General features: G+C 36.2%; 1 protein-coding gene across 3 annotated transcripts in view; it reads right to left on the bottom strand.

Moving 5' to 3' along the window:
• Mtmr6 (Myotubularin related protein 6) overlaps window positions 1-25,579 on the bottom strand; it is an 897,059-nt gene that overhangs the window by 23,052 nt on the left and 848,428 nt on the right. For all 3 annotated transcript variants that reach the window (XM_067115371.1, XM_067115372.1, XM_067115373.1), the window contains exons 5-12: window positions 10,660-10,817; window positions 5,273-5,398; window positions 4,933-5,067; window positions 4,349-4,481; window positions 3,939-4,171; window positions 3,369-3,477; window positions 1,034-1,175; window positions 743-871 (exon numbers count right to left, since the gene is read on the bottom strand). In XM_067115371.1, the coding sequence (XP_066971472.1) occupies window positions 743-871; window positions 1,034-1,175; window positions 3,369-3,477; window positions 3,939-4,171; window positions 4,349-4,481; window positions 4,933-5,067; window positions 5,273-5,398; window positions 10,660-10,817 (1,165 nt within the window). The remainder of the gene's footprint in view (window positions 1-742; window positions 872-1,033; window positions 1,176-3,368; window positions 3,478-3,938; window positions 4,172-4,348; window positions 4,482-4,932; window positions 5,068-5,272; window positions 5,399-10,659; window positions 10,818-25,579) is intronic.

Below are 25,579 nucleotides of genomic sequence, written 5' to 3'. Positions count from 1 at the left end.
GTTTTTAAATAGTATTACTGTAAAAGTACCTGTACATATATCAAATTAATCAATATAACAGATAATTGACTGTCAACTTATAGGAAAGCATACTCTGTTTCAAAATGATGTTTCTTATCCTTATGAGTGACAGAACTTGATAATCCTCTAGCTCCTGGGCTCAAAGTCATTTATTCTACTAAATTTCCAAAGATTTATGACAATATAGCATTTGCTTACTTGATGCATAGCATTTCCTTGCTCTGCAATTAAAACGGTTATTAGTTGTAGAACTTTCTCCAAGATTTTTGAACAATACTGTTTTTATTCCTTACTGGATTTGCATCATGACTCAGTATATTGTTACTATAGCACTTGATCAAAAATTAAATGTTGAAAAAGTAGAGAAAATAGACCTAGATCTTAAGAGTCAAGATATTTAGTCAACCCAAATCCAGAAACTGCGCTCATTTTCCCTATAAAAAATCCAATATAAAAATGATGATGACGATGATGGTATCTGACTGTTATGCCATTAAAAATGTTCATAATTAGATGCCAATGGTTACAATGATTAAACAAGCTATCTCAAATATATAACCTTGTCCTTTAAATCAATAAATTTTCACTACAGCACAGAACAACTTACATACAATACATCCATCCTTAGATCATCATTCACTTTTTCCAAAAAATCTGCAGTGAACTACAGCACATGTAACACACTGGTAATCTAAATAATATTAATTAAAATATACTTTACTTTATGCTCTGAGGGCATAGGTTAAGACGCAGCACATCAGCAGTAGAGTCTCTTCTGTAGAGAGGATTTCTGTACTCACTTTCATGGCATTTTATGTATCCCCAAAGAGAATATGTCCTCTCTGACAACCTAGATATAGAATAGGAAAAAATTCATTAGTCTACAGGACTACAACCTATGCTTCAAATCTAAGTTAAGAGTATATGTGTGACAAAAACTTCATTATATAAATAAAAAATTATGAATGTTTAAATTTACAGATAATTTTAACAACTTAAACAATGAACTTACCTCAGGTCAATCCTGTCTTTCTGACAATTGCCTATAAAAGTCCCAAACTGTGAAGAGTACACATGATCATGAAGAATCAGGAGGTATCTTTCATTGAACTCAAATGCTGATGGAAGAATCTGCTGAAGTTGCCACACACAATCTGTAAATAAATGTGCATAATAGATTTTGTGAAACATTTACACCTGAATTTTAAAAATATTTTTTATAATTGCTCACTCTCTGTAGTGATCCATCACCATTCACGTAAACAAGTAAGTCTGTTATTGGCTTTAGGATATGAATTGATTTCTTAATACATATAGTAAATAACGTATCTAGTTTTCCTAAAGATAACATTTTGCTATTTACACATATGGATCTAAATTCATTGGTGGTATTGGTGTTGCATCTATATCTAATCATGAAATCTTTCAGGATTCATTAACTTTACGTGCATATAAATACACAGCTAAACTGGAGGCGATACAATCTGCCACTGAAATTATCAATGAATGTATAATATCTGGTAGTTTATATTACTTCAAGAACCACACTGGGAGCTTTGACAGATCAAGCTCCTTAACAACAGTTAGTATCTCACATGCAATACTTTTCACAAAAGGCATAGCGTTGATAAATAATGGTTAAATTATGCTGTATACCACCAACTCATGTTGGAGTTATGAAAATGAAGATGCAGATAATATAGCTAAATGAGCTACAAACGAACCAATTGTACAATCTCAAAAACAGGGTAAGAGTGGTCACACATAATAAATCCATTCATCTGGATTAACAGTCTAACTAAGCCGGATAACTTCTTACAAATTAAAATAATTAACATACATATTCAATGCTGGCTATTCTCATTACAGAAACACTATCAAACATGTTTAATTCATGATTATCTAAAACTGACTTCCAATACTGCAAACTTTCTTCGGATTTCTAATATTTAAATGAACTTCAGAAATAAGACAATTACTGTATAGGAATTTATTATGAATTTTTAACTTTTCCTACTTACACAATTTACAAATTTCTGAAATGTAATTAACTTAATATACAGATCATCCATTTCAGTAACACCTAATACTTCCGACTAGCTGTAAAGTCAGTGATATGGTTCAACTGATGAATAAAAATACCTTAGACTCAAGTATTAAATAAAATGGCATTGTAGAGTAACTTTTCATAAATTACAGGTTTTGTCAATGCATTGCATCAAAATGGATTTACCATATAGATTCAGAATAAAATTCTATTAGAGCACAATCATTAACCAAATTAAACTTTTACTTGTTAATTTAATCAATTTTGAATTCATTTTGATTTGCTTACATCATATAAATTGTAAAAATTAATGATAATACTACTGAGTAAAGGTGGATACCTCAGCTTTTAGTTATTTTGTGATGTATATATGAAGGTGTATAAAGAAGGCTGGTAGTGTGCAACAAAACTATTTACCAGTGTGTATTAATTAGTATAAAGATTTATTATAACATTTGCAATTTTGTTTGTGTTGTTACAACAACTAATTGTAAGGTATCTTTTCAATCACGTGGTACTTGCTAGGTGCCATAAATGTGAACATTGTAACGGATAAAAAACTGCAAACACTAAATCCCCATTGCATGTGCAGCCCAGCATGGTCAATGACTTCACTGTAGTAATGCTAACATTTCTTGCTGTAAGACATTAAAAAATATTGAAAGCATGTTTTTTTTGTCTTTGATGACTTCATCATTTCACTTGTAATTTGCATCCATCAATGTTTTGTACAATTATGTATTAAATATACTGTATTCCTTTCTCAATTCTACTGCTTTCTCTTTTCTAATGCCCTACAACAGTGCTTGTGTAAACAACTGTGGTTTGAATTTTTTCATCCATTGGCATCCTAATGATACAGTGTAGAACACATACACTTCTAAAAATGAATGTCCAGTACCTTACACAGTTGCTAAAAAGTACATAAAATTCTAAAATGCCCTTTGATACTTGCCGTAGTTCAAATATTTTAAAAAGTATATAAAAGCACCCCTACCATGTTAAAAACTACAATGACCAACAACTGTAACAGTAAATTTTCAAAATAATTTAAACTGGAATACAGTACAGTAGGCCACTGAAGGTTATCGAAATAACTCACAGAAAAAACTGTTAACAGTCATATTAAGAAAGAAAATGACTGGCTAGTATCAAACATTAGCTAATCAATCTTCTAACAATAATGAGAGCAATTTTTACATACTTTATATAAAAAGTAAACAAGTAGGGCAGCATAATCCAAAATGACCATAAAACATAGCGGCATGATTTATCTGACCAAAACTTAGGAGCAACTTACCAATGAATTGTGTGAAAATTGGAGAAACCTCTTTTGGGTCTCCTTGGATGTGCCCACATCTGTCTGTAAACTTGTGGCCAAATGACAGCCATTCCTTCTCAATCAAGATCTGAGGAAAAACAAAAAAAATTTACTATGGTTATCTAGTTAAGTTTTCAGAAACTATTACCAAAGTCTGGTGGTGTTGCCTCTAAAACTAATTGGTCTCCACAACAACAACAACAAAAAAAATTAGTAATATTTTAAGAATCTATGAAATAATATAATCCATTATACAGTACAGTATTTCTACTGCACAGACACCATTCTAAACTACATAATGCTAATTTATAAGACTATAAAGGCTTGTAGGACCTGTGTGCTATACTTCATGTTTACATCTAGCCCAGGCTTGGTGAAAATACAAAAAAGGAGGTGGAAGGAAATATTTAGACTTTACATCAAGGTCTGAGGACTGCAAAAGACTTGGAAAATGGAAGCAGGAGGAGAATACCAACTTTGGCACTGGAGAAAAAGAAAGTCACAGAACCTTGCAATTCAAGAATTGCTAATTTCCAAAGTAAAATTCACCTGGAATCCATGTGTTGTGCGGTAGTAAGGGTCTAACAACAACTCCGCTAGAGCACACGTCTGAGCAGTACGGTCCCAGCCGTCAGAACAATGTACTAGGACACTTATGCCATCCATTATGGAGTTGGTGATGAAGGACGCTGTGTCAAGAACTGAACGCACATGCTTTAGCCAACCTGATGACTCAACACCTCCAATAAACCCACCCATAGATGGTGTTACTAGTTGACAAGCTGTAAAATAGGTACAGATCAACAACTGAACATTAGTAATATACACTATTAAGAAACTGTGTGAAAAGTTTGTTTCCCTTCAAATTAGTACTAAACAATTTGCTTATATACAATCATTGTTCCAAGTCATAAGAAACAAATATCTTTCACAATAAGAAAACAGAAAAATACACTTACTTTCAATGAGCTTAGCTAGGGAGGCTCGCATGACATGAATATTCTCAATTCCTGAGAAGTGGAACTTGATATTCTCATAGTAAGCTTCATTTTCATACCCTTTGCCAGCTGCACGGTTAGCCATTGCATTAATCTGCGAGAAAATGTTGACAGATGTATCTTTATACGGTATTCCTATTATACAAAAGGCCTAAATACAAAAATGATATCTCTGAGGATAGCTGAGCTTGCTGTATACAAAACAGATATGCATTTTTTTTCCGGTGAAAATGTTCTGGGTGGAAACAAATGGCCAATGGTGACGCTGTTTCAAATCAAGTAACAATTTTCCTCAATATTAATACTTGTTAATTGTTTCAGTCTTTCTTACATTCCTAATCTACTTGCTAAATTCCCAGCAACTAATGTACAGTATTCAGAAACCAATAAGCAGGATGAACAGGAAGACAACATTTTTGCTGAAGTATTGGTATGTATTTATACACATGTACTGAGTAATCTGAAGGGTCCAGTACTGGATCACAAACAATCTGTAATTTATCAAGTTAGTGTAGTACAAAAGTTGAACTTGTAAGTACTAATACCTTTGGTCTGGTGTCTACAACAATCATATATGTCGAATTTGGGTTAGACTGAAGAATGCAGTCCAAGAGCTGTTCATCTTCCTCACACCTTGCACTAAAGCCTGACAGGGGCTGTGAAGATCGACAAAGGGCAGCCTGAAAATGAAGAATTGTGATTAATTTTCACAGTGGATAGCTATGAGAATCACTGATGGTACCATTCATATGCGCAGCAAATTACTGTACATAAATTTCTTAGCAATGTAATGGAAATTGGAAAACTCGATACATGTATGTATCAACATACACAATAATATGCAAAACCTGAACTAAATATACATTTTATGTAACCATGACATACCTGATTCTTATGGAGGTAAGAGAGAACTGGAAACCGACTCTTACTTCTGAACTTTGAACTACTAAGAATAACTTTGGTTGGGGCTGAAGAAGGTACGTACAGTTCTTGTGGGTAAGTGTCGCATATCTGAAAATCATTCACCAACAAAACTATTAGTTACAGCAAAATCTTACACAGCATATTCAGACCAATGAAAAGATGTGAATTCCAAGGGTATATAATGGGCTGTAACCTGAATTAGATACTGGATGAGGTTGAGATATTATAGAAACTATTTACTACCTGTGGACTATTACTACAAAATATAAAAAAATGTAGCTTTTGATCCGTGGACTGTTTGTAAAAAATTAACAACATACTTTGGTGTTTCATGTGTTTTAATAATTTTAAGATGTACAAGTATATTTTACCTGGTGTTAAAAATGTAATCAAAGAATATGCAATTCCCAAAAATGAGATTACAGTTACACAGTCAAGACTGGTTCTGAGGTTTAATATCATATGCAAACACACAATTAACCCAAAATTAATCAGTGCTACAAATAATACATGGCCTTTGCGACAATGCAACCTTCTCTTTAGTATTCTCACAGATAAGCGAAACTGGAGTATGTTAAGTGCATTCTTAAGAGCCAACTTGAGATTTTTATGATAAAATAAAGTTTTATATATACTTACCAAGTAATTACATAGCTATTGGTTCCCAACCTACAGCAGCTTAAAAATTCAAAATTCGCACGGCGGCACTTCTATCATTTGTGTGCAGGTGACAAGGTCCCACCCACTATCTGGGACTCAAAGGAACAACTTAGCAGAGAGCTCGATTTGTTTCATGCTCTAATGTCCATGCAAGGGGAGGAGGGCGGGCTCCAATCATGTAATTACTTGGTAAGTATATATAAAACTTTATCATAAAAATGTCATTTTAATATAAGTAACTTACCAAGTAATGACATAGCTGATTCCACATTGTTAGGAGGTGGAAAAGAGCATGGACATACTCTACTCAAAGTATTAAGTAAGTAATGAACTTGAAATAGAAAGGTTGCTAACACTTTGTTGTTTCCTTACCTGTTGAGAGAGCTGCTGCAGGTAGGTACTGCCTCTGGTTGATGCTTCTCTCAACTTATAGTGGGCGTGGTAGTGTAGCCAAGGGTTGCCCCTACATTAGTGGGAACTTTGCAGCAGAGGAAGTACACCGTATGCTGACCAAGTTTAAAAGATGTCCTTGCCCTGGGCAAAGACCAGAATACAAAACAACCACACTATCACCTACACCACAGAATTAAAACCATAACCCAAACTATTTAAAAACAAAACTGGTGGGTACTACAGGTACAAAGTACCCGCAGACTTCCCATCGACTCAAAACCATAAGTCAAGGCAAGTGGATAACAAAGGAACAGAGTTCCCTATACTTCCTCTTCCAGCACCATGCTAGCCACAGACAAAGGTCCTAAAGTGTTACAATTTTTGAACAGTCTCTATGTCCTTGAGGTAGTGTGAGGCAAGAATGGACTTGCATCTCCAGAACATTGGCTGCAAGATCGTAGAGAGAGACAAGTTATGTCTAAATGCCAGGGAAGCTGCGACTGCCCTAATTTCATGAGCCTTAATCTTAACTAACAGAAAGGCTTCTTCCTGGATCTGAGAGTGGGCTTCTGATATCAACTCTCTCAGAAAAAAGGATATGGCATTTTTGGAGAGCGGACAAACCAGGTTTCTTACAGAGCACCAGAGGTTGCTCGAAGGTCCTCTAATCTTTTCCGTCCTGTGAAGGTAGTACCTGAGACGCCTCACTGGACAGAGAAGTCTTTCTTCCTCCTCAGGTGCTAAGACATCCATAAGATTCTTGATGATGAAGGATCTAGGCCAGGATTTGTAAGGGTCCTCGTTCTTTGCAAGGAAACCAAGAGAGAGAACAGACTGCATCCCCTTGCACATATCCTACTCTCTTGTCTGTCGCCTGTAACTCGCTAATACATTTGGCAGTAGCAAGAGCCACTAAAAAGAGAGTCTTCTTGGTGGGACTCTTGAGAGAAACAGAACGGAGAGGTTAGAACTGAGGACCTGAAAGCCATTTCAGTACAACGTCTAAGTTCCAAGAGACACTGGAAGAACTTTTTTTCTTAGATGTATCGAAGGATTTGATCAAGTCCCCAATATCTTGACTAGAAGACAGATCCATTCCTCTGTGTTTAAAGACTGAGCTGAGCATCGACCTCTACCCTTTGATGGTAGAAGTTGATAACTTCCCGACAAACTTCAGGAGTATAAAAAATCAGCTATTTGACTTATACTGTAGATGTCTTAGAAGAAGAGATGTTATAGCGGCTGCACCACCTTCTGAAGACTGCCCATTTGGATTGGTAAAGATTTGTAGAAAACGCTTGTCTGCACCTTGCAATCGCCTCTGCAGCCTGTCTCGAAAAACCTTTTGCTCTGACAAGGCGCCTGAAAGTCTGAAGCCTGTCAGGGCCAGAGTGGACAACCCTTGGTGGAATCTGAGAAAGTAGGGTTGTCTGAACAGCGATCATTTTTGTGGAAGGACTCTTGGGTAATCCACCAGGAGTCGAATCACATCTGGGAACCATTCCTTGTTTGGCCAAAAGGGAGCGACTAGGGTCATGGAGGTGCTCTGATGCGTAGACAACTTGATTACCTCCCTGATCACCCCGAAGGGAGGGAAGGAGTACACATCTAAGCCTGTCCAGTCCAAAAGCATGGTGTTCATTGCCCATGCTTGAGGATCCGGGACCTGAAAAAAAGAGTGGAAGACGGTGATTTCTCAATGTTGCGAAAAGATCCACAGTGGGCTTGCCCCATAGTTTCCACAGACTGTCGCAGACTAACGGGTCTAAGGTCCATTCAGTCAGAAGGAACTGTTTGAGACGGCTTAATTTGTCCGCAGTAACGTTCATTCTCCCTTGAATGAACTGGATGACAAGAGTGACTTGATTCTCCTCCGCCCACAGCAGGAGATACCTCCCTGTCCCGTACAGAGAGAGAAGGAATGAGTGCCCCCTTTTGCAAATGTAAGAAAGTGCAGTGGTGTTGTCTGCATGGACTACTATCTTCTTGTCGCAGACTAGATCCGAGAAGGACTGAAGGCCCAGTTGAACTGCTCTCAGTTTTACATTGGCGTGAGACTTCCGTTGGTTTCGTGTGAAAACTTTCGGGGCCATCAACAAACCAAAGTATAGGGCCCGGAACTGTAATACTCTACCTTGAAAAACTGAAGCGTAAAAATTTCTGTGAGTTCAGATGAACAGGGACATGAAAATACACGTCCTGCATATCCATGGTGACCATCCAGTCCCCCTGTTGTACTGAAAACATGACTGGACGAACGGTCTGCATATGAAACTTCGTCTTCAGTATGAACACAAGGCGTTGATGTCCAGAATGGGCCTCCAGCACCCCGGGGCCTTCGGAACCATGAAAAGGCAATACTGTAGTAAAAACCTTCCGAGTGGAGATCTAGCTCCTCTTCCACCACTCCCTTGATGAAAATGGATTCGACTTCCTGAAAGAGGGCCAAAAACTTTGTGGATCTTTTTGAATACACTGTCAAGGCGATTGGAGAAGTAACTAAGGGAGGACTTTTCACGAAAGGAATGGCGTAGCCCTTCTTGAGAATCTTGACCACCCAAGGATCTGCTCCTCTGCACCCCCATTCCTTTAAATAAAGAATTCTGGCTCCTACTTGGGTGTGGAGGACTAAGTTCTCACTTCTTGGGGTTGGTCTTGAAGGAAGACCTCTTAATGGACTTCGTAGAAGGTCGCAAGTTTGATCTGGGTCTAGACTGGGTTTTTGTCTTCCCTCCACGAAAGGGCTGAGATCGTAGAGGGGAGAATGAACTCAATGTGGAAGACACAGGCTCTGTTGGATGTCTAGTGGACTGTGCCAACAAGTCAGTGGAAGACTTCTTCTACAACTCTGAAAGAATCTCCTTTACTGTGACTTGCAGAAAGACATGAGACTTATCTAAAGGAGCGAAGACTAAAGTTGACTTCTGTGTTGGCGAGACTCCTTTTGAGGTGAAAGAACACCAGAGCTCCCTCTTTTTTGGGACGCCCATAGCCCACCAGCCTCCCTTGGACCTCTGGTATGTCTTTTCCCCAGTGCAAGGGGAGTGGGACAGTGACCTTTGTCTAGGAGCACTGGTGAGACGGACAACCACCTTCTCAACATTCACAACACTCATTTCTCACTGCACTTTCATTATTCACATTTTTCTCCATTAGAAATCTAATAGCTGATCCCAATTCCATAATGGCATTAGAAAATAAACCAAACTTCTGATCAAACAAACAGGAGGAATTGGAGGAGTAACAGTTCTATCATCCCCTACATTAACCAAAGGAGCAGAATCTGTATTGGTCCTATTCTCAGCCCTAAGGGCTGCTTTCCTCTTCCTATCTCTTTCAAGTTTTTGTAGATGAGATTTCAAGGTTTTCCATTTCTTATCCTCCCAATCCTGACACTCTATGCAAGTATAATCTTTACTACATTCTTGTCCCCCACATTTAGTGTACTTTGTATGAGAACTCCCAGCCAATCAGTGGCAAAGTCTTCAGAGAGAATCCAACAATGTTAACTAAAGCAATTCCTAAAGTTAACCAGAAACAATTCATCAATGATAGAAAGCTACAAAACAACAAATCCTGAATACTTCACCAAGATCGGGCAAATAACTAGCCGATAAGCGATGGAGCAACTGCGAAAACTACCGATGCTGATCAGAAGCCGGCAGAAAACAAATTGAGCTCTCTGCTAAGTTGTTCCTTTGAGTCCCGGATAGTGGGCGGGACCTTGTCACCTACACACAAACGATTGCAGCACTGCCGCGTGAATTTTGAACTTCTAAGCTGTCATAGGTTAGGAACCAATAGCTATGTAATTACTTGTAAGTTACTTATATAAAAAAGGAGTTTTAAAATAACATAAGTAAACTTATGTTTACTGGTTCCGGTTAGTTGATATTTTTGTTAATGTATCCATATTTATATATATTACAGTATTTGAACTTATAATTACCTATGCAGTTATCTTTTATCTATGTACTCATGCACCCTTGGCCTTTTGTTAATTTACATTTATAAAGGTAAAATACATACAGTACTGTGTCTATGGAATTACCTATGTCATTTTACTTTAATCCTCAAGTACAGTACTTTGGCAAATTTATCTCTTCATGCATCATACATTATTTACTCTTAAAGTGGAGTCACACAAGTCACTTATGTCCTTGTGATGACCCGCAAACCAAATGACTTTTTCACAGTTATAAATATGCAGAAATATTTGTCTGTAATCTGCTTGATACTAAACATGGTGAGACACAATCTTTTTAGTTATTAACATAAGGAAACATCTCCTTTACCTCATAATTATGGTTGAGTGCAGTGGGGGACCATGCCTCATTTGGCACACCCATCCGATGGTATTCGGAAGCTGGACTGTATATGTCCCAACCGCTTCTTTTGGGCTGGTCATCATTGCTAGCAGTGTAGTGGAAGCAATACAAGTCATCTAGGTGTGCTGTAAAGAACAAAGAAAAGGCTGGTCAGAATCTGGACATAATAAAAGTACACATAAATACAAACAGAAAATAAGAGCATTTAATTTGGATGCATTCCTGCTCTCAAATAAAAAATAAAATGAAAAAGTCAAAGAAAAGTCAAATTTATTTCAAATAGTCAATAAACTCCTTAAAACCTCCTTCCTCTCATAAATCATTCCAACTATCTGGACTTAAAAACAATAAATCAACAACACCAAAGACGGTTCTTTGAAAAGACAAAGAAATTCGACCATTAAGGAACTAAATGAAAAAACTAGCAAGGAATGCATCTCCCATTCTGATTCAATAACCCTGGCCAAGAAGACTGCCCAGCACCCACTCATTTACTGCAATGAATCACCTCAAAAACTGGATACAGTACCGAATTGTTTTTCACCAAAGAAAACAGAATACAGTATACATTTTTGATACTTTAGAAAACAGTCAGCCAATATAGTAGTTGAACTGATAATTTTAAACTTTTGAATATAAGTCATTTGACAGTAAGTCATTATAAACATTTGAATGCAAGTCATTTAATCATCCAATCATGAATATGGGAACGGTAACCATATAGGTTCAGTAGAGAATTCAACCTCAAATTTAAGAATTGAGAAACATGACAGATTTTGCAAGACTCTTATCAAATTTCGGTATCAAAAGTAATTCATTTGGTTTAAGGTTTTTACCCGTTTGTTAAGGATGCCGTCACCTATATAACTAACCTATGTTGTTTAAAAAATAAAGGCTTTACACTTATTGTTAATTTTTCTATGTACTTAATGTCGACATGTGTCACTGAATTTGTACAGTTTCTCTCGCGTACAATAAAAACAGTACTACAGGTACTGAGTAAGTTGGTAGTGATACCTATCCTGTAATAATAAAATTTCTGGTTGACTACATGGCATGCCCAAGGTTGGATTTTATTCAAAGCTATTGTACATTTGGCTGGGGCATACAGGCAGTCCCCGGTTTACAGTGGGTGTTACGTTCCCAGTGGCTCTAAGCCAAAAATTCGTGTAAACCAGAACATCACAATTATTACCGGAATAAATAGCGCTGTAAACCGGGAAACGGCCCTGTAAAACCTCTTATGGCACCGAAAAATCAGGTTAATGGCACTGTGAGCAAGCGCCGTAAAGTCGGAACAGCCATAACCCGGGGACTGCCTGTATTATGACTTAGAGGTATCCAGCATTTCAAAGGTTTCTTGAATGTCCAGGGGGGGGTCTAAGGAAAAAATAATTCTGTTCCAAGTGACATTCAAATACCTTGCCTTTAGGTTTATAACTACCAATTCTGTGGTCACTCCTTTTTCTGTTATTTACAATGACTGATCAACTTTTATATTAAATGAATTGCACCTCATTAAAAAATCGTCTGCATCAAAACCAAGTTGAAAAAAAATGTTTGGCAGATATGCCTAAGAAAACATCCATAATCATGTACAGCACATTCAATACGGCATTTTCTTTAATAATTTAAAAAAATTTACCATCCTTACCACCTGCTATAAAAGAATAATTTTAGAATTTTATGAATTTGGAATTGTGTAATGAATCTGGGTGAATAAATGTCAGTCACTATGAAAAGCTTTAGTATTATAAAAATGTTTCAAAGAACTGAGAAAAACTGCAGGCAAATTATTTATGAAAATGAATCACTGCATGCCAGATGGAATATAGTATTTTGAGATCATTTTTGAAACAGACTAATTTTTTTCACATCACCACAATTACAGTTACTGTTTTCTTTTAGTGATTCTTCATATTCAAAGAACATTCAGCCTCTACCTTAGTTTGATAGGCTACCGTAACTTCTCAAAAGTAGCAAAAAGCCTACCCTTTCTGCCTCATTTCTGGCCTGATCACAGATACATACCAGTGCCAATTCTACTGTAGGTAGATTATTTATTCCTCATTTAGGTATTTTATTTTTGTTCTGCCTCATCACAGGGCATGATCAAATATGTATGACACCTGATAACAAAAACTATTTTCTTTTTCTAAAATTCTGTGGTTAGGCCTGCATTATAAAATGGCTGATGCTGCATATGGATGTTCGAGCTGTTAATCTCTGTACTACAGTTCAAGATTCTGGGATATGTGGAGCACAGCCAGCTGCTATAGGGTCTGCCTGTATCTAGCTTTTTATATTGTTTTCAATAAGATTTTTATGATTGTGACTTCCATTTCCAATGTAAATGCTTTGTTAACTTTTACACAACCTTACTTCCAACAATGAATGAAAATAAATAACTATACAGTCACAACCTAACTAAGGCCACTTTGAGTAATAACCACATTAGCCTTCAACTAAGAATGTACAAGACTGCTATAGGCATACACTGAATTTCCCATAAGTTCGTGTGCAATTCTTTTGATTTTCAGCTTCATTTCCTCTGAGTGCTTCATTAACTCGTTGTTCCTCTTAAATAATATTAAAAAATGAAAACGAGTTAATCAGTGCTAGTGCATTCCAGCCTAATCCTTAAGGTGCCCAACCTTCCAGGCCAAGGTGATATCTTTCCCGGGCCCCCTCAACTATTAATAAAGGAGGATCCATCCTAACTTAGGCTAATCTAGGGTAGGATAATCTGACAAACAGATACCGGATCACATCTGACAAACAGATTTTTCTATGTTATTTTACTTGCTTTACAAGAATTTAAAGTAATATTTTGTCGGCCGGCTGTAACTAAGCTGTCATTGACCTTGCAGGTCTAAATCGCGGCATAATACCCCCACAACAAATTCAAAAATTGATATTATAGTAGAAATGGTAGGTGCAATGCCGGCTTAGGAAGAGACCCTTCAAAGATCAATCATTAGTTACAACCAGGCGACAAAATATTACTTTAAATTCTTGTAAAGCCTAAAATAACATAGAAAAACGTCAATGGATCTAGGCGGACAGCCGGCTTAGAATTAAAAGGACTGGCAGCCTATTGGATCTGCACGCCTATGAATCAGCCTATTGGGTACATACACCTATATGAATGCAAATCTGGGCAAGTAGGAGAATAGACAAGTAGCCTCTTGGGTATATGCAAGAAATATTGAGCGTGCAACTCGAAAAATTTTCCCTCCCGTTTAGCCGATCATTGGTGCAACACAAACGTATGGGCAGTTTTTTTTGTTTTGTTCGACATAATTACATATGTGCTGTCTGAGATGTATAGTGCAAAAATTAGGCCACTTTCTGATCTATATCATTAAAAAGAAACTACCCGGTCACAGTGATAGGAGAGAGAAAAAGAGTTCAATTTACCTGACCGGGAAATCACGCGGGCATGGACTATCTAATCCTAGTACCAGCTAAAGGCTAAACCGTAACCCATTAACCGGCGTTGAACTAGACCGAAGTATCCTTGCTAGTAACAAAATACTTCCTGAATTACATCATTTACTAAATTGAGCAAATTAAAGAGTACTATGAAATTCTTAATTTACAATCTTATATTTCACATAAATCTGGAGATAAATAATTTTCATCAAATTTTCTTGATAACTGCCAACCAGTGTTTCCGGATATTCGGTTTAAAATTTACCACAAAACAAAGTTTTTCCCAAAAAACTTAAAAACCAACATTAGAAATAAGAATGTCATGGACCCAAAGTTTTCCTCTTGTCTCACCCAGAGGCTTACATACGAAAACAAGCATTTAGAAGTCCATCAATGTATTCCCCTAGGGGTTTTACGAGTTTTGAAAACATACCCCTGGCGAGCTTTTTCGAAAATATCTTAATGTCCCACTGAGATGCATTTTTGCTTTTGGGAAAAAAGGGAGGAAGTACGGCATTTCACGGGTTCTTTATATATAATATATATATATATATATATATATATATATATATATATATATATATATATATATATATATATATATATATATATATATATATATATATATATATACACACACACACACGCATAAGGGCCGGAGCTGAGGCTCGAAGTATGCATCATGAAAGAAGTAATAGGGAAAGGCATCGTCATCCTGTAACAGTTTATTTTCAATGCCGACGTTTCGCGACGAATTCCAAGTCGCATTTTCAAGGCTATAAAATATAATTTGCGGGCGTTAATAACAAATTAATTTATGGTGATATGCAATGGCAACAGGTCTTTACGAAGTAAAAACATTTAAAACAAAAACCTCATTCAAAGACAAAGCCATTATCAGTAAAAGGAGTTCACTAAAATCTTAAAACAACCTACCTATATGAAAGAAAGAGCAAGACTAAAATAAATAAATAAAAACTGAGTAGGAAAACCAGTTGCCCAAACTAGGCTATAAACAATTTTACTAAAGACGATTATTTAACGACGGTACAGTTTTTTTGATAATTATTATGGATGTTCTGCGCCTGGCCTAAGATGGAAAAATCCTTGCTATCAATGTAAGTTTTACATAATTTTGAATAATTACGTATATTTGATTGTTCGGGATTAGATAACCTGCTACCCGTTCTATGACTTATGCCCCTGTGGGAATCTATGCGGACCTTCAACAGCCTCCTCGTGCATCCCAAAATTATGTAAAACTTATATTGACAGCAAGGATTTTTCCATCTTAGGCCAAGGGCAGAACAACAACGACTTAACCATCCTAGAATCCATAATTATCAAAAAGACGGTTGCCATTTCATATCACCATAAATTAATTTGAGTTATTAATGTTCGCAAATTATATTTTATAACCTTGAAAAGGCGACTTGGAATTCGTCGCGAAACGTCGGCATTGAAAATAAACTGTTAAAGGATGAGGATGCCTTTCCCAATTACTTCCTTCATGATGTGTGTGTGTGTGTGTGTGTGTGTGTGTGTGTGTGTGTGTGTGTGTGTGTGTGTGTGTGTGTGTGTGTGTGTGTATATATATATATATATATATATATATATATATATATAAAGGTCTATATACAAGTCATAATACTGAGCTTCATACTACATTTTGCATCCTATTTCTCAGTAAAATTGTGTCTTTGTAGTTACAGTGACGTATGCATGTTCTTCAGTCAAGTACAGTCTATTACATTTTATTCACAATATACTTACATTCCCTGAATTAATAATTTACTTTTTTATCGGATTTTACGACCGAACTTTAGGCAATAGGGCTATTTTTTTTGTTTTGTTACCCTGAAATATACATCATTTTTGTTATACGGCGCTTACACAAGCATTTTGTCATTTAATTTATGTCCTTTTGTTTACAGGGGAATTTAGGACATAAGTTAGGGGAGTTACGAAGTTCGAACATCCCCCAATTAAAATACCATCTGCCTCTTTCCTGTTAGCCTGAAATTGATGGGCGGTGTGTATACACTACAGTTTAATGTCTTCTTGAAAATGAATTCTAGGTTATTTATGAAACCAGTAAATTTTATACAGTGTAGAGAACATAAAAATAACGAAATGGAACTTCACAAGAACAACTCAAAGATAAAGAACACCCAAAACTTAATAACATTCAAGGAGGAAAGATGAGAGGTATAGAATTCTCAAAAAATCAATTATTCAAATTAGTATGGGAGCTCTTGATGGATGCTTCAACTACCCTCTATAATCTAATTAAACGGAAGACGATGCTAATGGCTCTCCAATTTGCTTAGACTTAGGCCGAAAGCAGGTTGTGTAAAATTCACGAATTTGAGAAGATATATATATGGTGATATTTTCTGAGGCATGGGTGAATTTTAACACAGCCATAGAGCAGCCCTTAATATTTTCAATACTTTACATCTCAGGTCCCACAGAATGTTTAAGATTGGAAAACAAAATTAATGGTAAACAGTTAATGAAATGTATTAGAGCTACTCTTACGCTCTCATTCAGCCTAGCTCCCATTCTCTCTCTCTCTCTCTCTCTCTCTCTCTCTCTCTCTCTCTCTCTCTCTCTCCCAGCACAGAATCTGAAGGAACAAAAATTCTCGGGGGAAAAAAAGGGGTCGGGGAAACTTCGGTACTACAAAACTTCTTAAGGGGAAGTTTCGCTCGCGTTCTAGGGGGGGGGGTTATTATTATGGGAAACGGTGGGAAAGGCAATTTAAGGAACGAGATAGCGAGCCACGGTTTCCTCCATACGTCTTTTCCGCGAGGCTTTTTTTTCCAGCCGTGTTGCACTTTCCTAACAACGCATCAAATATGCAACGCGGACATCACACTCCTCGGCGTTCCTCGCCCTCAGGAGGCGGAGGGGGAAGACAAAGGATACTCCCCAGGGAAATTTCTCGGGATTTTGAAAGAGATGCGGTTAAGGTTGATATGCGTTGGTTTTGGGAGGGGACAAGAAATGCATTCGAAAAATATAAAAGTTAACTGAATGAATTCACCGTATGGTTTCGGGAGGAAGACCAATAATATGCAATTGTCAAGCTATATATTCTAATAAGAACACTTAGCTTTAAAATAATATTATAACTCTGCATTTATGGAGTTCCAAATCAGATTTTGAAATCCAAAAATAATCAATTAACATTTATTTCAAGAAAGAAGGGTAAAAATATATATATCGGCTGCATGTGAATGCGTCTTCACGGCAGATGTGGTTAGCACTGCGGGAAATATTTGAGCTGGATATAAAGCATCTTTCATTTCAAATGAGTACCATATTCATCATCGTCATCATTATATATATAGTATATATATATACACACACATACATACATATATATATATATATATATATATATATATATATATATATATATATATATATATATATATTTATAAATGTATTCCTGCTACCTCTGAGCTTCTGCTGTTTGTTGCGGCACTAATAAAATTAACAAACTAATGTCCATCCAAGACATTATTTTTAAAAGCAAAGCCCACAGAGAGAGAGAGAGAGAGAGAGAGAGAGAGAGAGAGAGAGAGAGAGAGAGAGAGAGAGAGAATTATAAGCCTTAACAGGGTGATATTTTAATGTTATCTGTAGCAGCTTCCTTTAAAAAAAAAATATCATTAAACTAAAACTGTACAGCCATCACCTTTAACCGTACATGTTTATTCTCAATTGCAATCAACATGAACCGTGTTTTCAATATCCGGGATGGAAAATATTTGCATACCGCCATTTTTATTTTACTCTTGTTTTTGTTTACAACAAACATCGGAAAAAGTTAAGTGGAATAAATATCAGGGACTATTTTTAAATATCCATGAGCTTTTCCATATACTCTCCTAAAACAGGTATGTTCAATTAATTATCTTTTTTCAAAATGTATCGCCATGTTTTATACAAATTGGAAAGTGAGTAATCGTTATATTCATATGCTTTCACATAAAAATTGTTAGTAAATGTAAAGTATAATAATGATAATAATAATAATAATAATAATAATAATAATAATAATAATAATAATAATAATAATAATAATAATAATAGCAGCGCACATAGTGAGAAAAGTGATGGACTCCTAAGGAGGCAGGATGCAACCCGGAACCCCACACTATAAAAACCACCCAGTCGAATAGGATGGCTGTGATATACAAAAAAAAAAAAAAAAATAATAAATAATAATAATAATAATAATAATAATAATAATAATAATAATAATAATAATAATAATAATAATAATACATCATTTCAACACAGCTGAAGAAATTCTGATAACTAAAGACGTTTATCAGTATTATCTTTCTCGTCTCCTTAAGAATGAGGGAAAGAGAACTGTATTTCTTTAACACTTTTGCATTATGGCAGCAACGAGAGAGAGAGAGAGAGAGAGAGAGAGAGAGAGAGAGAGAGAGAGAGAGAGAGAGAGAGAGAGAGAGAGAGAAAACGTGTAGAAATCCAAGAATGTTTTGGCATAATGTATTTTTAAACACTTTTTTCATTACGACAGCAACGAGAGAGAGAGAGAGAGAGAACTGTGCAGAGAAATTAAGCGTTTTTTGTTATATTTTTAAACATTCTAATTATGACAACAACGAGAGAGAGAGAGAGAGAGAGAGAGAGAGAGAGAGAGAATTATGACACAAGAAACCGATGCTTACGCCATTAAAGCTGAAATCCACCCGGTTCTACCTAAAATGGACACAGGCGCTCAACTTTACGATAGTTTTCCGATTCCCGAAAGGTCACACACCTCAGCGACATTTCACGAGCGAGTTCTCCCAAACTCGGCGTCTTCCCACTTTGCTCACTAATTTCTCTAATACTCCGCAATTCGGCGTTTTCCCACTTCATTCACTCATGAGTAAAGCTCCATTAATTTCTTTACACGCCGTAAATGCGTAATAAAGGAATCAAGACGTGAATGGGCGTATTTGCTGAAAGGCAGAGAAGGTAGGAGAAATTTGCTGGAGGAAATAAGAGCAGAATTTGATTTCGCAATAATTCACGAAATCGGAATTTCATAATCATATTAATTAGCGAAAATCCCAGTCACTGAAAGCCCTTGAACTACTTTGTATTTTTACGTTTGGTTAAGAGTTTGCCTCGCATCTTTCATTAATTTCTATTTCCTGAAGTCAGTCCTTATTTTCAACAGGTAAAAAAAGTGACTTACATCACTATGCAGTGATGATTACTGTCAGGTTATTATTAGTGAGTGGATATTTTAACGGCGATAATATTATCACTGGAGTGTAGTGTTTAAACCGTTGAACTTTCAAAAACAACTCCTCCAATCACTTCTTGAAGGTTATGAGAATCTGACCTATGGGGATTTTCAAAGTCAGCGGCTGTTTTCAGTTCATAACGAAGGAGGCGCCGTAGACCTTCAGAAGCATCATAATCACCTCCAACGCCTTCCTACGCAAAGGGCATCTGTCAAATTACACAGCTTTTCCTGTTCTTTCTCTGCCACTGATCTCCACTCTTCTCCAGCTTCCAGTCTCACTGTTCTTATCCAAGTAGCCCTGGGCCTTGTAACTCTTCTGGTGCCCACAGGAGCCCAGGTGACAGTACCATAACCAGGGTTATGCTAAGGGCATGTTCAAGACATCTACATATTCCTTTCATCATCATCTCATCTACACAAGGAATTTCCTCAGCCTCCTTAATGGCATCATTTCTCACTCTAACATGCCTTTCTGGCCGCTTATACTTATCTTAAAGTTCTAAGAAGAAATCTTATAGAAATAGTTTAACTGTCATACAATGTTCAAACAGGCTAATGTATACTCTTACTTCCATAAGCAAGTTCTGTCTGTTTTATTTTCAAATCTTTTTTCAACCCGCCCAATGTTTCATTTACATTTTATAGCCTTTCACTAAATTCCAACTTTTCAGTCTTTCACGAAATTCCAACTTTTCAGTCTTTCACGAAATTCCAGCTTTTCAGTCTTTCACGAAATTCGGGCTTGTAAGTCTTTCACAAAATTCGAACTGTTCAGCCTTTCACTAAATTCCAACTTTTCAGTCTTTCACTAAATTCCAGCTTTTCAGTCTTTCACAAAATTAGAACTTTTCAGTCGTTCACTAAATTCCAACTGTTCAGTCTTTCACTAACTTCCAACTTTTCAGTCTTTCACTAAATTCGAACTTTTCAGTCGTTCACTAAATTCCAACTTTTCAGTCTTTCGCTAAATTCCAACTTTTCAGTCTTTCACTAAATTCAGACTTTTCAATCTTTCACAAAATTCCAACTCAACAGGACTTTTACCTGATAACCGTCGTTTCTTTGTACATACCCTGTCCACAAAAACTATTGTCCTCAGAATTATCGTAAGCCCCATCTCTCTACAGCAGATATACGACATACTCTATTAAGGAAGTCTCTTCTGAATTTTGTGGTGGTTTCCTGATTAAAAAAAAAAAACATCCTCTACGTATTCTAAGTCTGAATAGATATACTTCGTATTCAATCATTTCTAGGCGGAGTTCGTCAGCGTGAAGGTACAAAGCTCAAATTTCTCAGGCCCAACATCTGCATTTAATGATGTCATTAAATTAGACGCTTCTGTGGACGAAGAAGCAGTAATCATAATTATAACGTCTGCGTCTACTGCATATTAGATGTTACAAATGTTATTTTCAATCTCCGGAGACAATTTTCAAGGACAGAATAAAAATAAAGAAAAAAACACAGTTTTGCAATGTATATGACCCTTGATGTTCATAGTTATAAAACAATAAATAAATAACAAAAATGAGCATTGCAGATATGAGCTTGAACAAAAAAGTTCTTTACATAATAATAATTTTTCTTATTTCCTCCAAAAATAAAGGCCCATGGATATAACTGCTCCACTACAACACGCCTGAGAGAGAGAGAGAGAGAGAGAGAGAGAGAGAGAGAGAGAGAGAGAGAGAGAGAGAGAGAGAATATATCTCCCAAGAAGGCTACAACCCCACATTTTATTGCATGAGGTTAGGAAACGGAGAACGAAGTACGAAGTTCAAAAGAGAGAGAGAGAGAGAGAGAGAGAGAGAGAGAGAGAGAGAGAGAGAGAGAGAGAGAGAGAGAGAGAGAGAGAGAATATATCTCCCGAGAAGCCTACAACCAGCACATTTTATTGGATGAGGTTAAGAAACGGAGAACGAAGTACGAAGTTCAAAAGCCGCTTACCTGAAGAGGGCACAAAAACCAGTGACACGATCACCAGTGAACAATACGGCATATCCGAAATGATACAATACGAGGAGCCCTGTCCAATTCTAATTCCAAGCTTAATACTCCTCTTAAGCCTATCCCAGGCGTACAGGATTCAATTCAAGGCAAGCTGAATATACAACAGACGCGCTGGAGCAGAGACCCTCCCTCTCCATTATACATACGAAACAAGTTACCCAATTGTAAGTGATAACCAATACTCAATCCCCAATACCTTCTCCTGTCCCCATCACAGACAATTCAAGCAAGGACCGCGCCAAGCCTTCCCCAAATACCCAGAAGGATTGAAGGTAAGGGGCCGAGGGAGGGAGTGGGAGGAAGGGGATTTGCAGGAATGCAGCAGTAAAACCAGTTATTTCAAGATTTTGTTTTCGAAGGCAAATGGGAAGGATTACTCCTCTGGAGTAAACAAGAGCAAACTTGGCAGATGGATGGTACTTGAATCAAGAGAGAAGTAAACGTATTATGATTAGAATGGTGGAGTGCCCCTCCATAAGCTGATCCTCGGCAGTTATGCCCTAATATCAGGGTATACCTGCTATCCATTAAGTTGAAAAACAAAGTCTTCCTTCTCAAATCAGGAATAAATTTGTCAATAACAAAAACATAACAATAGAAAAAAAAGTCCAATAGTGAACATAACAGAAAGTTAAATAAATATAATAGAAAGCTAAGTAATAAACTACATAAAGTTAAAAAGTAAACATAATAGAAAGTTAGATAATCAACATGAGAGAAAGTTAAAAATTTAACATAACAGAAAGCTATATAATAAACATAAGAGAAAGTTAAATAATCAATATAATAGAAAGATGAGTAATAAACTACAAGAAGTTAAAAATCAAATATAATTGAAAGTTTAATAATCAACATAATAGAAAGTAAAAAATTTAACATAATGGAAAGCTAAATAATAAACATAATACAAAGTTAAATAATCAATATAATAGGAAGTTGAGTAATAAACAATATTAAGTTAAAAGTAGACATAACAGAAAATTAAATAACAAACATAATGGAAACTTAAATAATAAACATAATACGTTAAAAATTAACATAATAGAAAGTTAAATAACAAAAATAACATAATACGTTAAAATTAACATAACAGAAAGCTAAATAACAAAAATAACATACGTTAAAAATTAACATAATAGAAAGCCAAATAACAAAAATAACAAAGTTAAATAATAAACATAACAGAAGTTAAATAACAAGCATAACAGAGTTAAAAAACAAACGTAACAGAAAATTGAAAAAAATAAACACACTAAAAAGTTAAATAATAAACATAACATTAAGCTAAAAAAAATAAACCTAATAAAGAGTTACATAATAAACATAACAAAAAGTTAAACAGCTTCACTGCCTTGATTTAATAAAAACAGTTTAAAAATAAACGGAAAAATATAAGTGCGCCTAGCGAAGGGACATCGAAACCAGATCTTTCACAGCGAAAATAGAAGCAGCAGACGAACCTCGGCGAATGAACCTGCATTCACCAACGGATGAAAGACGCGATTTCTCTTGGCACTGCGGATTCAGGGCTGAAATGGACACACTCGCGTCATAAACAGGAGGTAATCCACGACATTAGTGACCCATTCCGCAGTAATTCGGGCTAGTGCGTTTCCAATACCCCGATGCAGTCTCTCTCTCTCTCTCTCTCTCTCTCTCTCTCTCTCTCTCTCTCTCTCTCTCTCTCTCTCTCTCTCACACACACAAAAATTATATATATATATATATATATATATATATATATATATATATATATATATATATATATATATATATATATATATATATATATATATATATATATATATATATATATATATATATATATATATATATATATATATATATATATATATATATATAATAGCCACAATGCCCTCTTAACTTCTCGAATTCTTCGCGCTTTTTTGGATGTGCTTGTAACTACGAAGCCGTACATCCAGACGCAAGAAATCGTGGTCAGGTCGGCAACGTGACCTCCTTGTGGTTAAGGCGACGCGGGTTCGTGTCCCGCGACCGGCAATCACAGTCTTCAATTTCTTGCGTCTGGATGTACGGCTTCGTAGTTACAAGCACATCCAAAAAGCGCGAAGAATTCGAGAAGTTAAGAGGGCATTGTAATATTAGAATTACATATGTGTCTGGTAAAAGTGACCATAAGATTCTACATATATATATATATATATATATATATATATATATATATATATATATATATATATATATATATATATATATATATATATATTATATACATGTATATAAATATATATATACATATATATATGCATATATATATGCATATATATATATATGCATATATATACACTATCCATTGTTCATGAAAATATTCCATACGGAAGGATTTCCGTCATCATGTACTACTTTTCGTAATCAGCAAAGTTCATTTTTATGATTTCTTATGCAGACCTGACTTTTCTTCTTAGGATCGGGTAATGAAACAAGTAATCCACCATTCAGCCCCATTTCAACTACAAAGCTCTGCAAAAGACGTAAAATTACTGACCGACAATGCAATAAAATATGATGGTTTCTTCACGGGAAGAGAGGCAGCAGCTTCATATAACAAACAGCCACGTTAAAAAAAAATGAAAGCCAAACGTCAAAAGTTTGTTTGTCGTCTGGCCTACGAAAAAGCAAAATGTAAAAAGTGAAAACTTCGAGGAGACACACCACTAAAAGAAGGCAGTTAATATATATTACCTTTATCTCTTAGAACGCTGCCTTCGCTGCCCATGCATATATGAGTTTGTTTATATATGCAAATGAACTCGCAGAAAAGGCAAAGAACCTTCATTATTTCTGCCTCTTGTGAATCGGAGTTCAAACACTGAAAGTTCGGTGCTAAGTTAATCAAGCTCATGTTGTCTGCTAGTGCTTGCTACCTGCGTTCCTGATCTTGGAGTCCCATTCATAAGGTATGGGCTCTTTTTCCTAGGTCACCCCCGCAAATTTGTCAAAAATGACACCTAGAGGGAGCCTATGGCACATCACATCATTGCTCTAGCAGTGGAAACTTCCAAACTATAAGTGAAAAGGGATCTTCCTTTACACGTATTCCGGAAGCTCCTTAAAATAAAGCATGAGAATTCTTGAAAATAAGACACGAGCATTCTTGAAAATAAGGCGTGAGAATTCTTGAAAATGAGGCGCGAGAATTCTTGAAAATGAGACGTGAGAATTCTTGAAAATAGCGTGAGAATTCTTGAAAATGAGGCATGAGAATTCTTGAAAATAGCGTGAAAATTCTTGAAAATGAGGCGTGAGAATTCTTGAAAATACGGCGTGAGAATTCTTGAAAATAAGGCGTGAGCATTCTTGAAAATGAGGCGTGAGAATTCTTGAAAATAAGGCGTGAGAATTCTTGAAAATGAGGCGTGAGAATTCTTGAAAATAAGGCGTGAGAATTCTTGAAAATAAGGCGTGAGAAATCTTAAAAATAAGACGTGAGAATTCTACAGCCACCGGACTACTATGATTGAGACATTTTTTTCCAATAGATGACCATAGTAACATAACAAAAGTTTTAGTTTTTTCGTAATGTTTCGATACCTTAACTATTGTGAAAATTAATATGAGTATAAACTGAAATATCCTCCTCGTGAGCCAAAGCTTTGGGATATACTCCTAAACTTCCAAGGAGAGAGAGAGAGAGAGAGAGAGAGAGAGAGAGAGAGAGAGAGAGAGAGAGAGAGAGAGAGAGAGAGAGAAACAAATTAACGCAATGACATACGTTCCTCCTCAAAACTTGGGAAAAAATGCAAAAGGAAAAAAAAAACAGGTGAGAGAGAGAGAGAGAGAGAGAGAGAGAGAGAGAGAGAGAGAGAGAGAGAGAGAGAGAGAGAGAGAGGGGCAAAATCCATAAGCAAAGACCTGACTGGAATGAAGGACAGCGAAAATATTTGGCTCTTACGCAACGACCCCCTCATTCAGCCATTCCCGGAGGACGTCAAACCAATTCAGCCGGGCTGAATGCCGGCTAACCTAAGTCAACATCTCGGTTTACTTTTATTATTACTCAGCAGCCAGGCAAATATTCCTTATCAAATGGGCTAATAAGCAATGGCGCACGCTTTCCTGCTATCTTAATAACAGAGTAAGGCATTGCAATGTTGTCTAGATATACAGTGTGTT

Source organism: Macrobrachium rosenbergii, chromosome 13 (genome assembly GCF_040412425.1).
Source record: "Macrobrachium rosenbergii isolate ZJJX-2024 chromosome 13, ASM4041242v1, whole genome shotgun sequence".
NCBI classification, from domain to species: domain Eukaryota; kingdom Metazoa; phylum Arthropoda; class Malacostraca; order Decapoda; family Palaemonidae; genus Macrobrachium; species Macrobrachium rosenbergii.
Note: the sequence above shows the minus strand (reverse complement) of the source record. Positions and strands in the feature narration are given on the sequence as shown.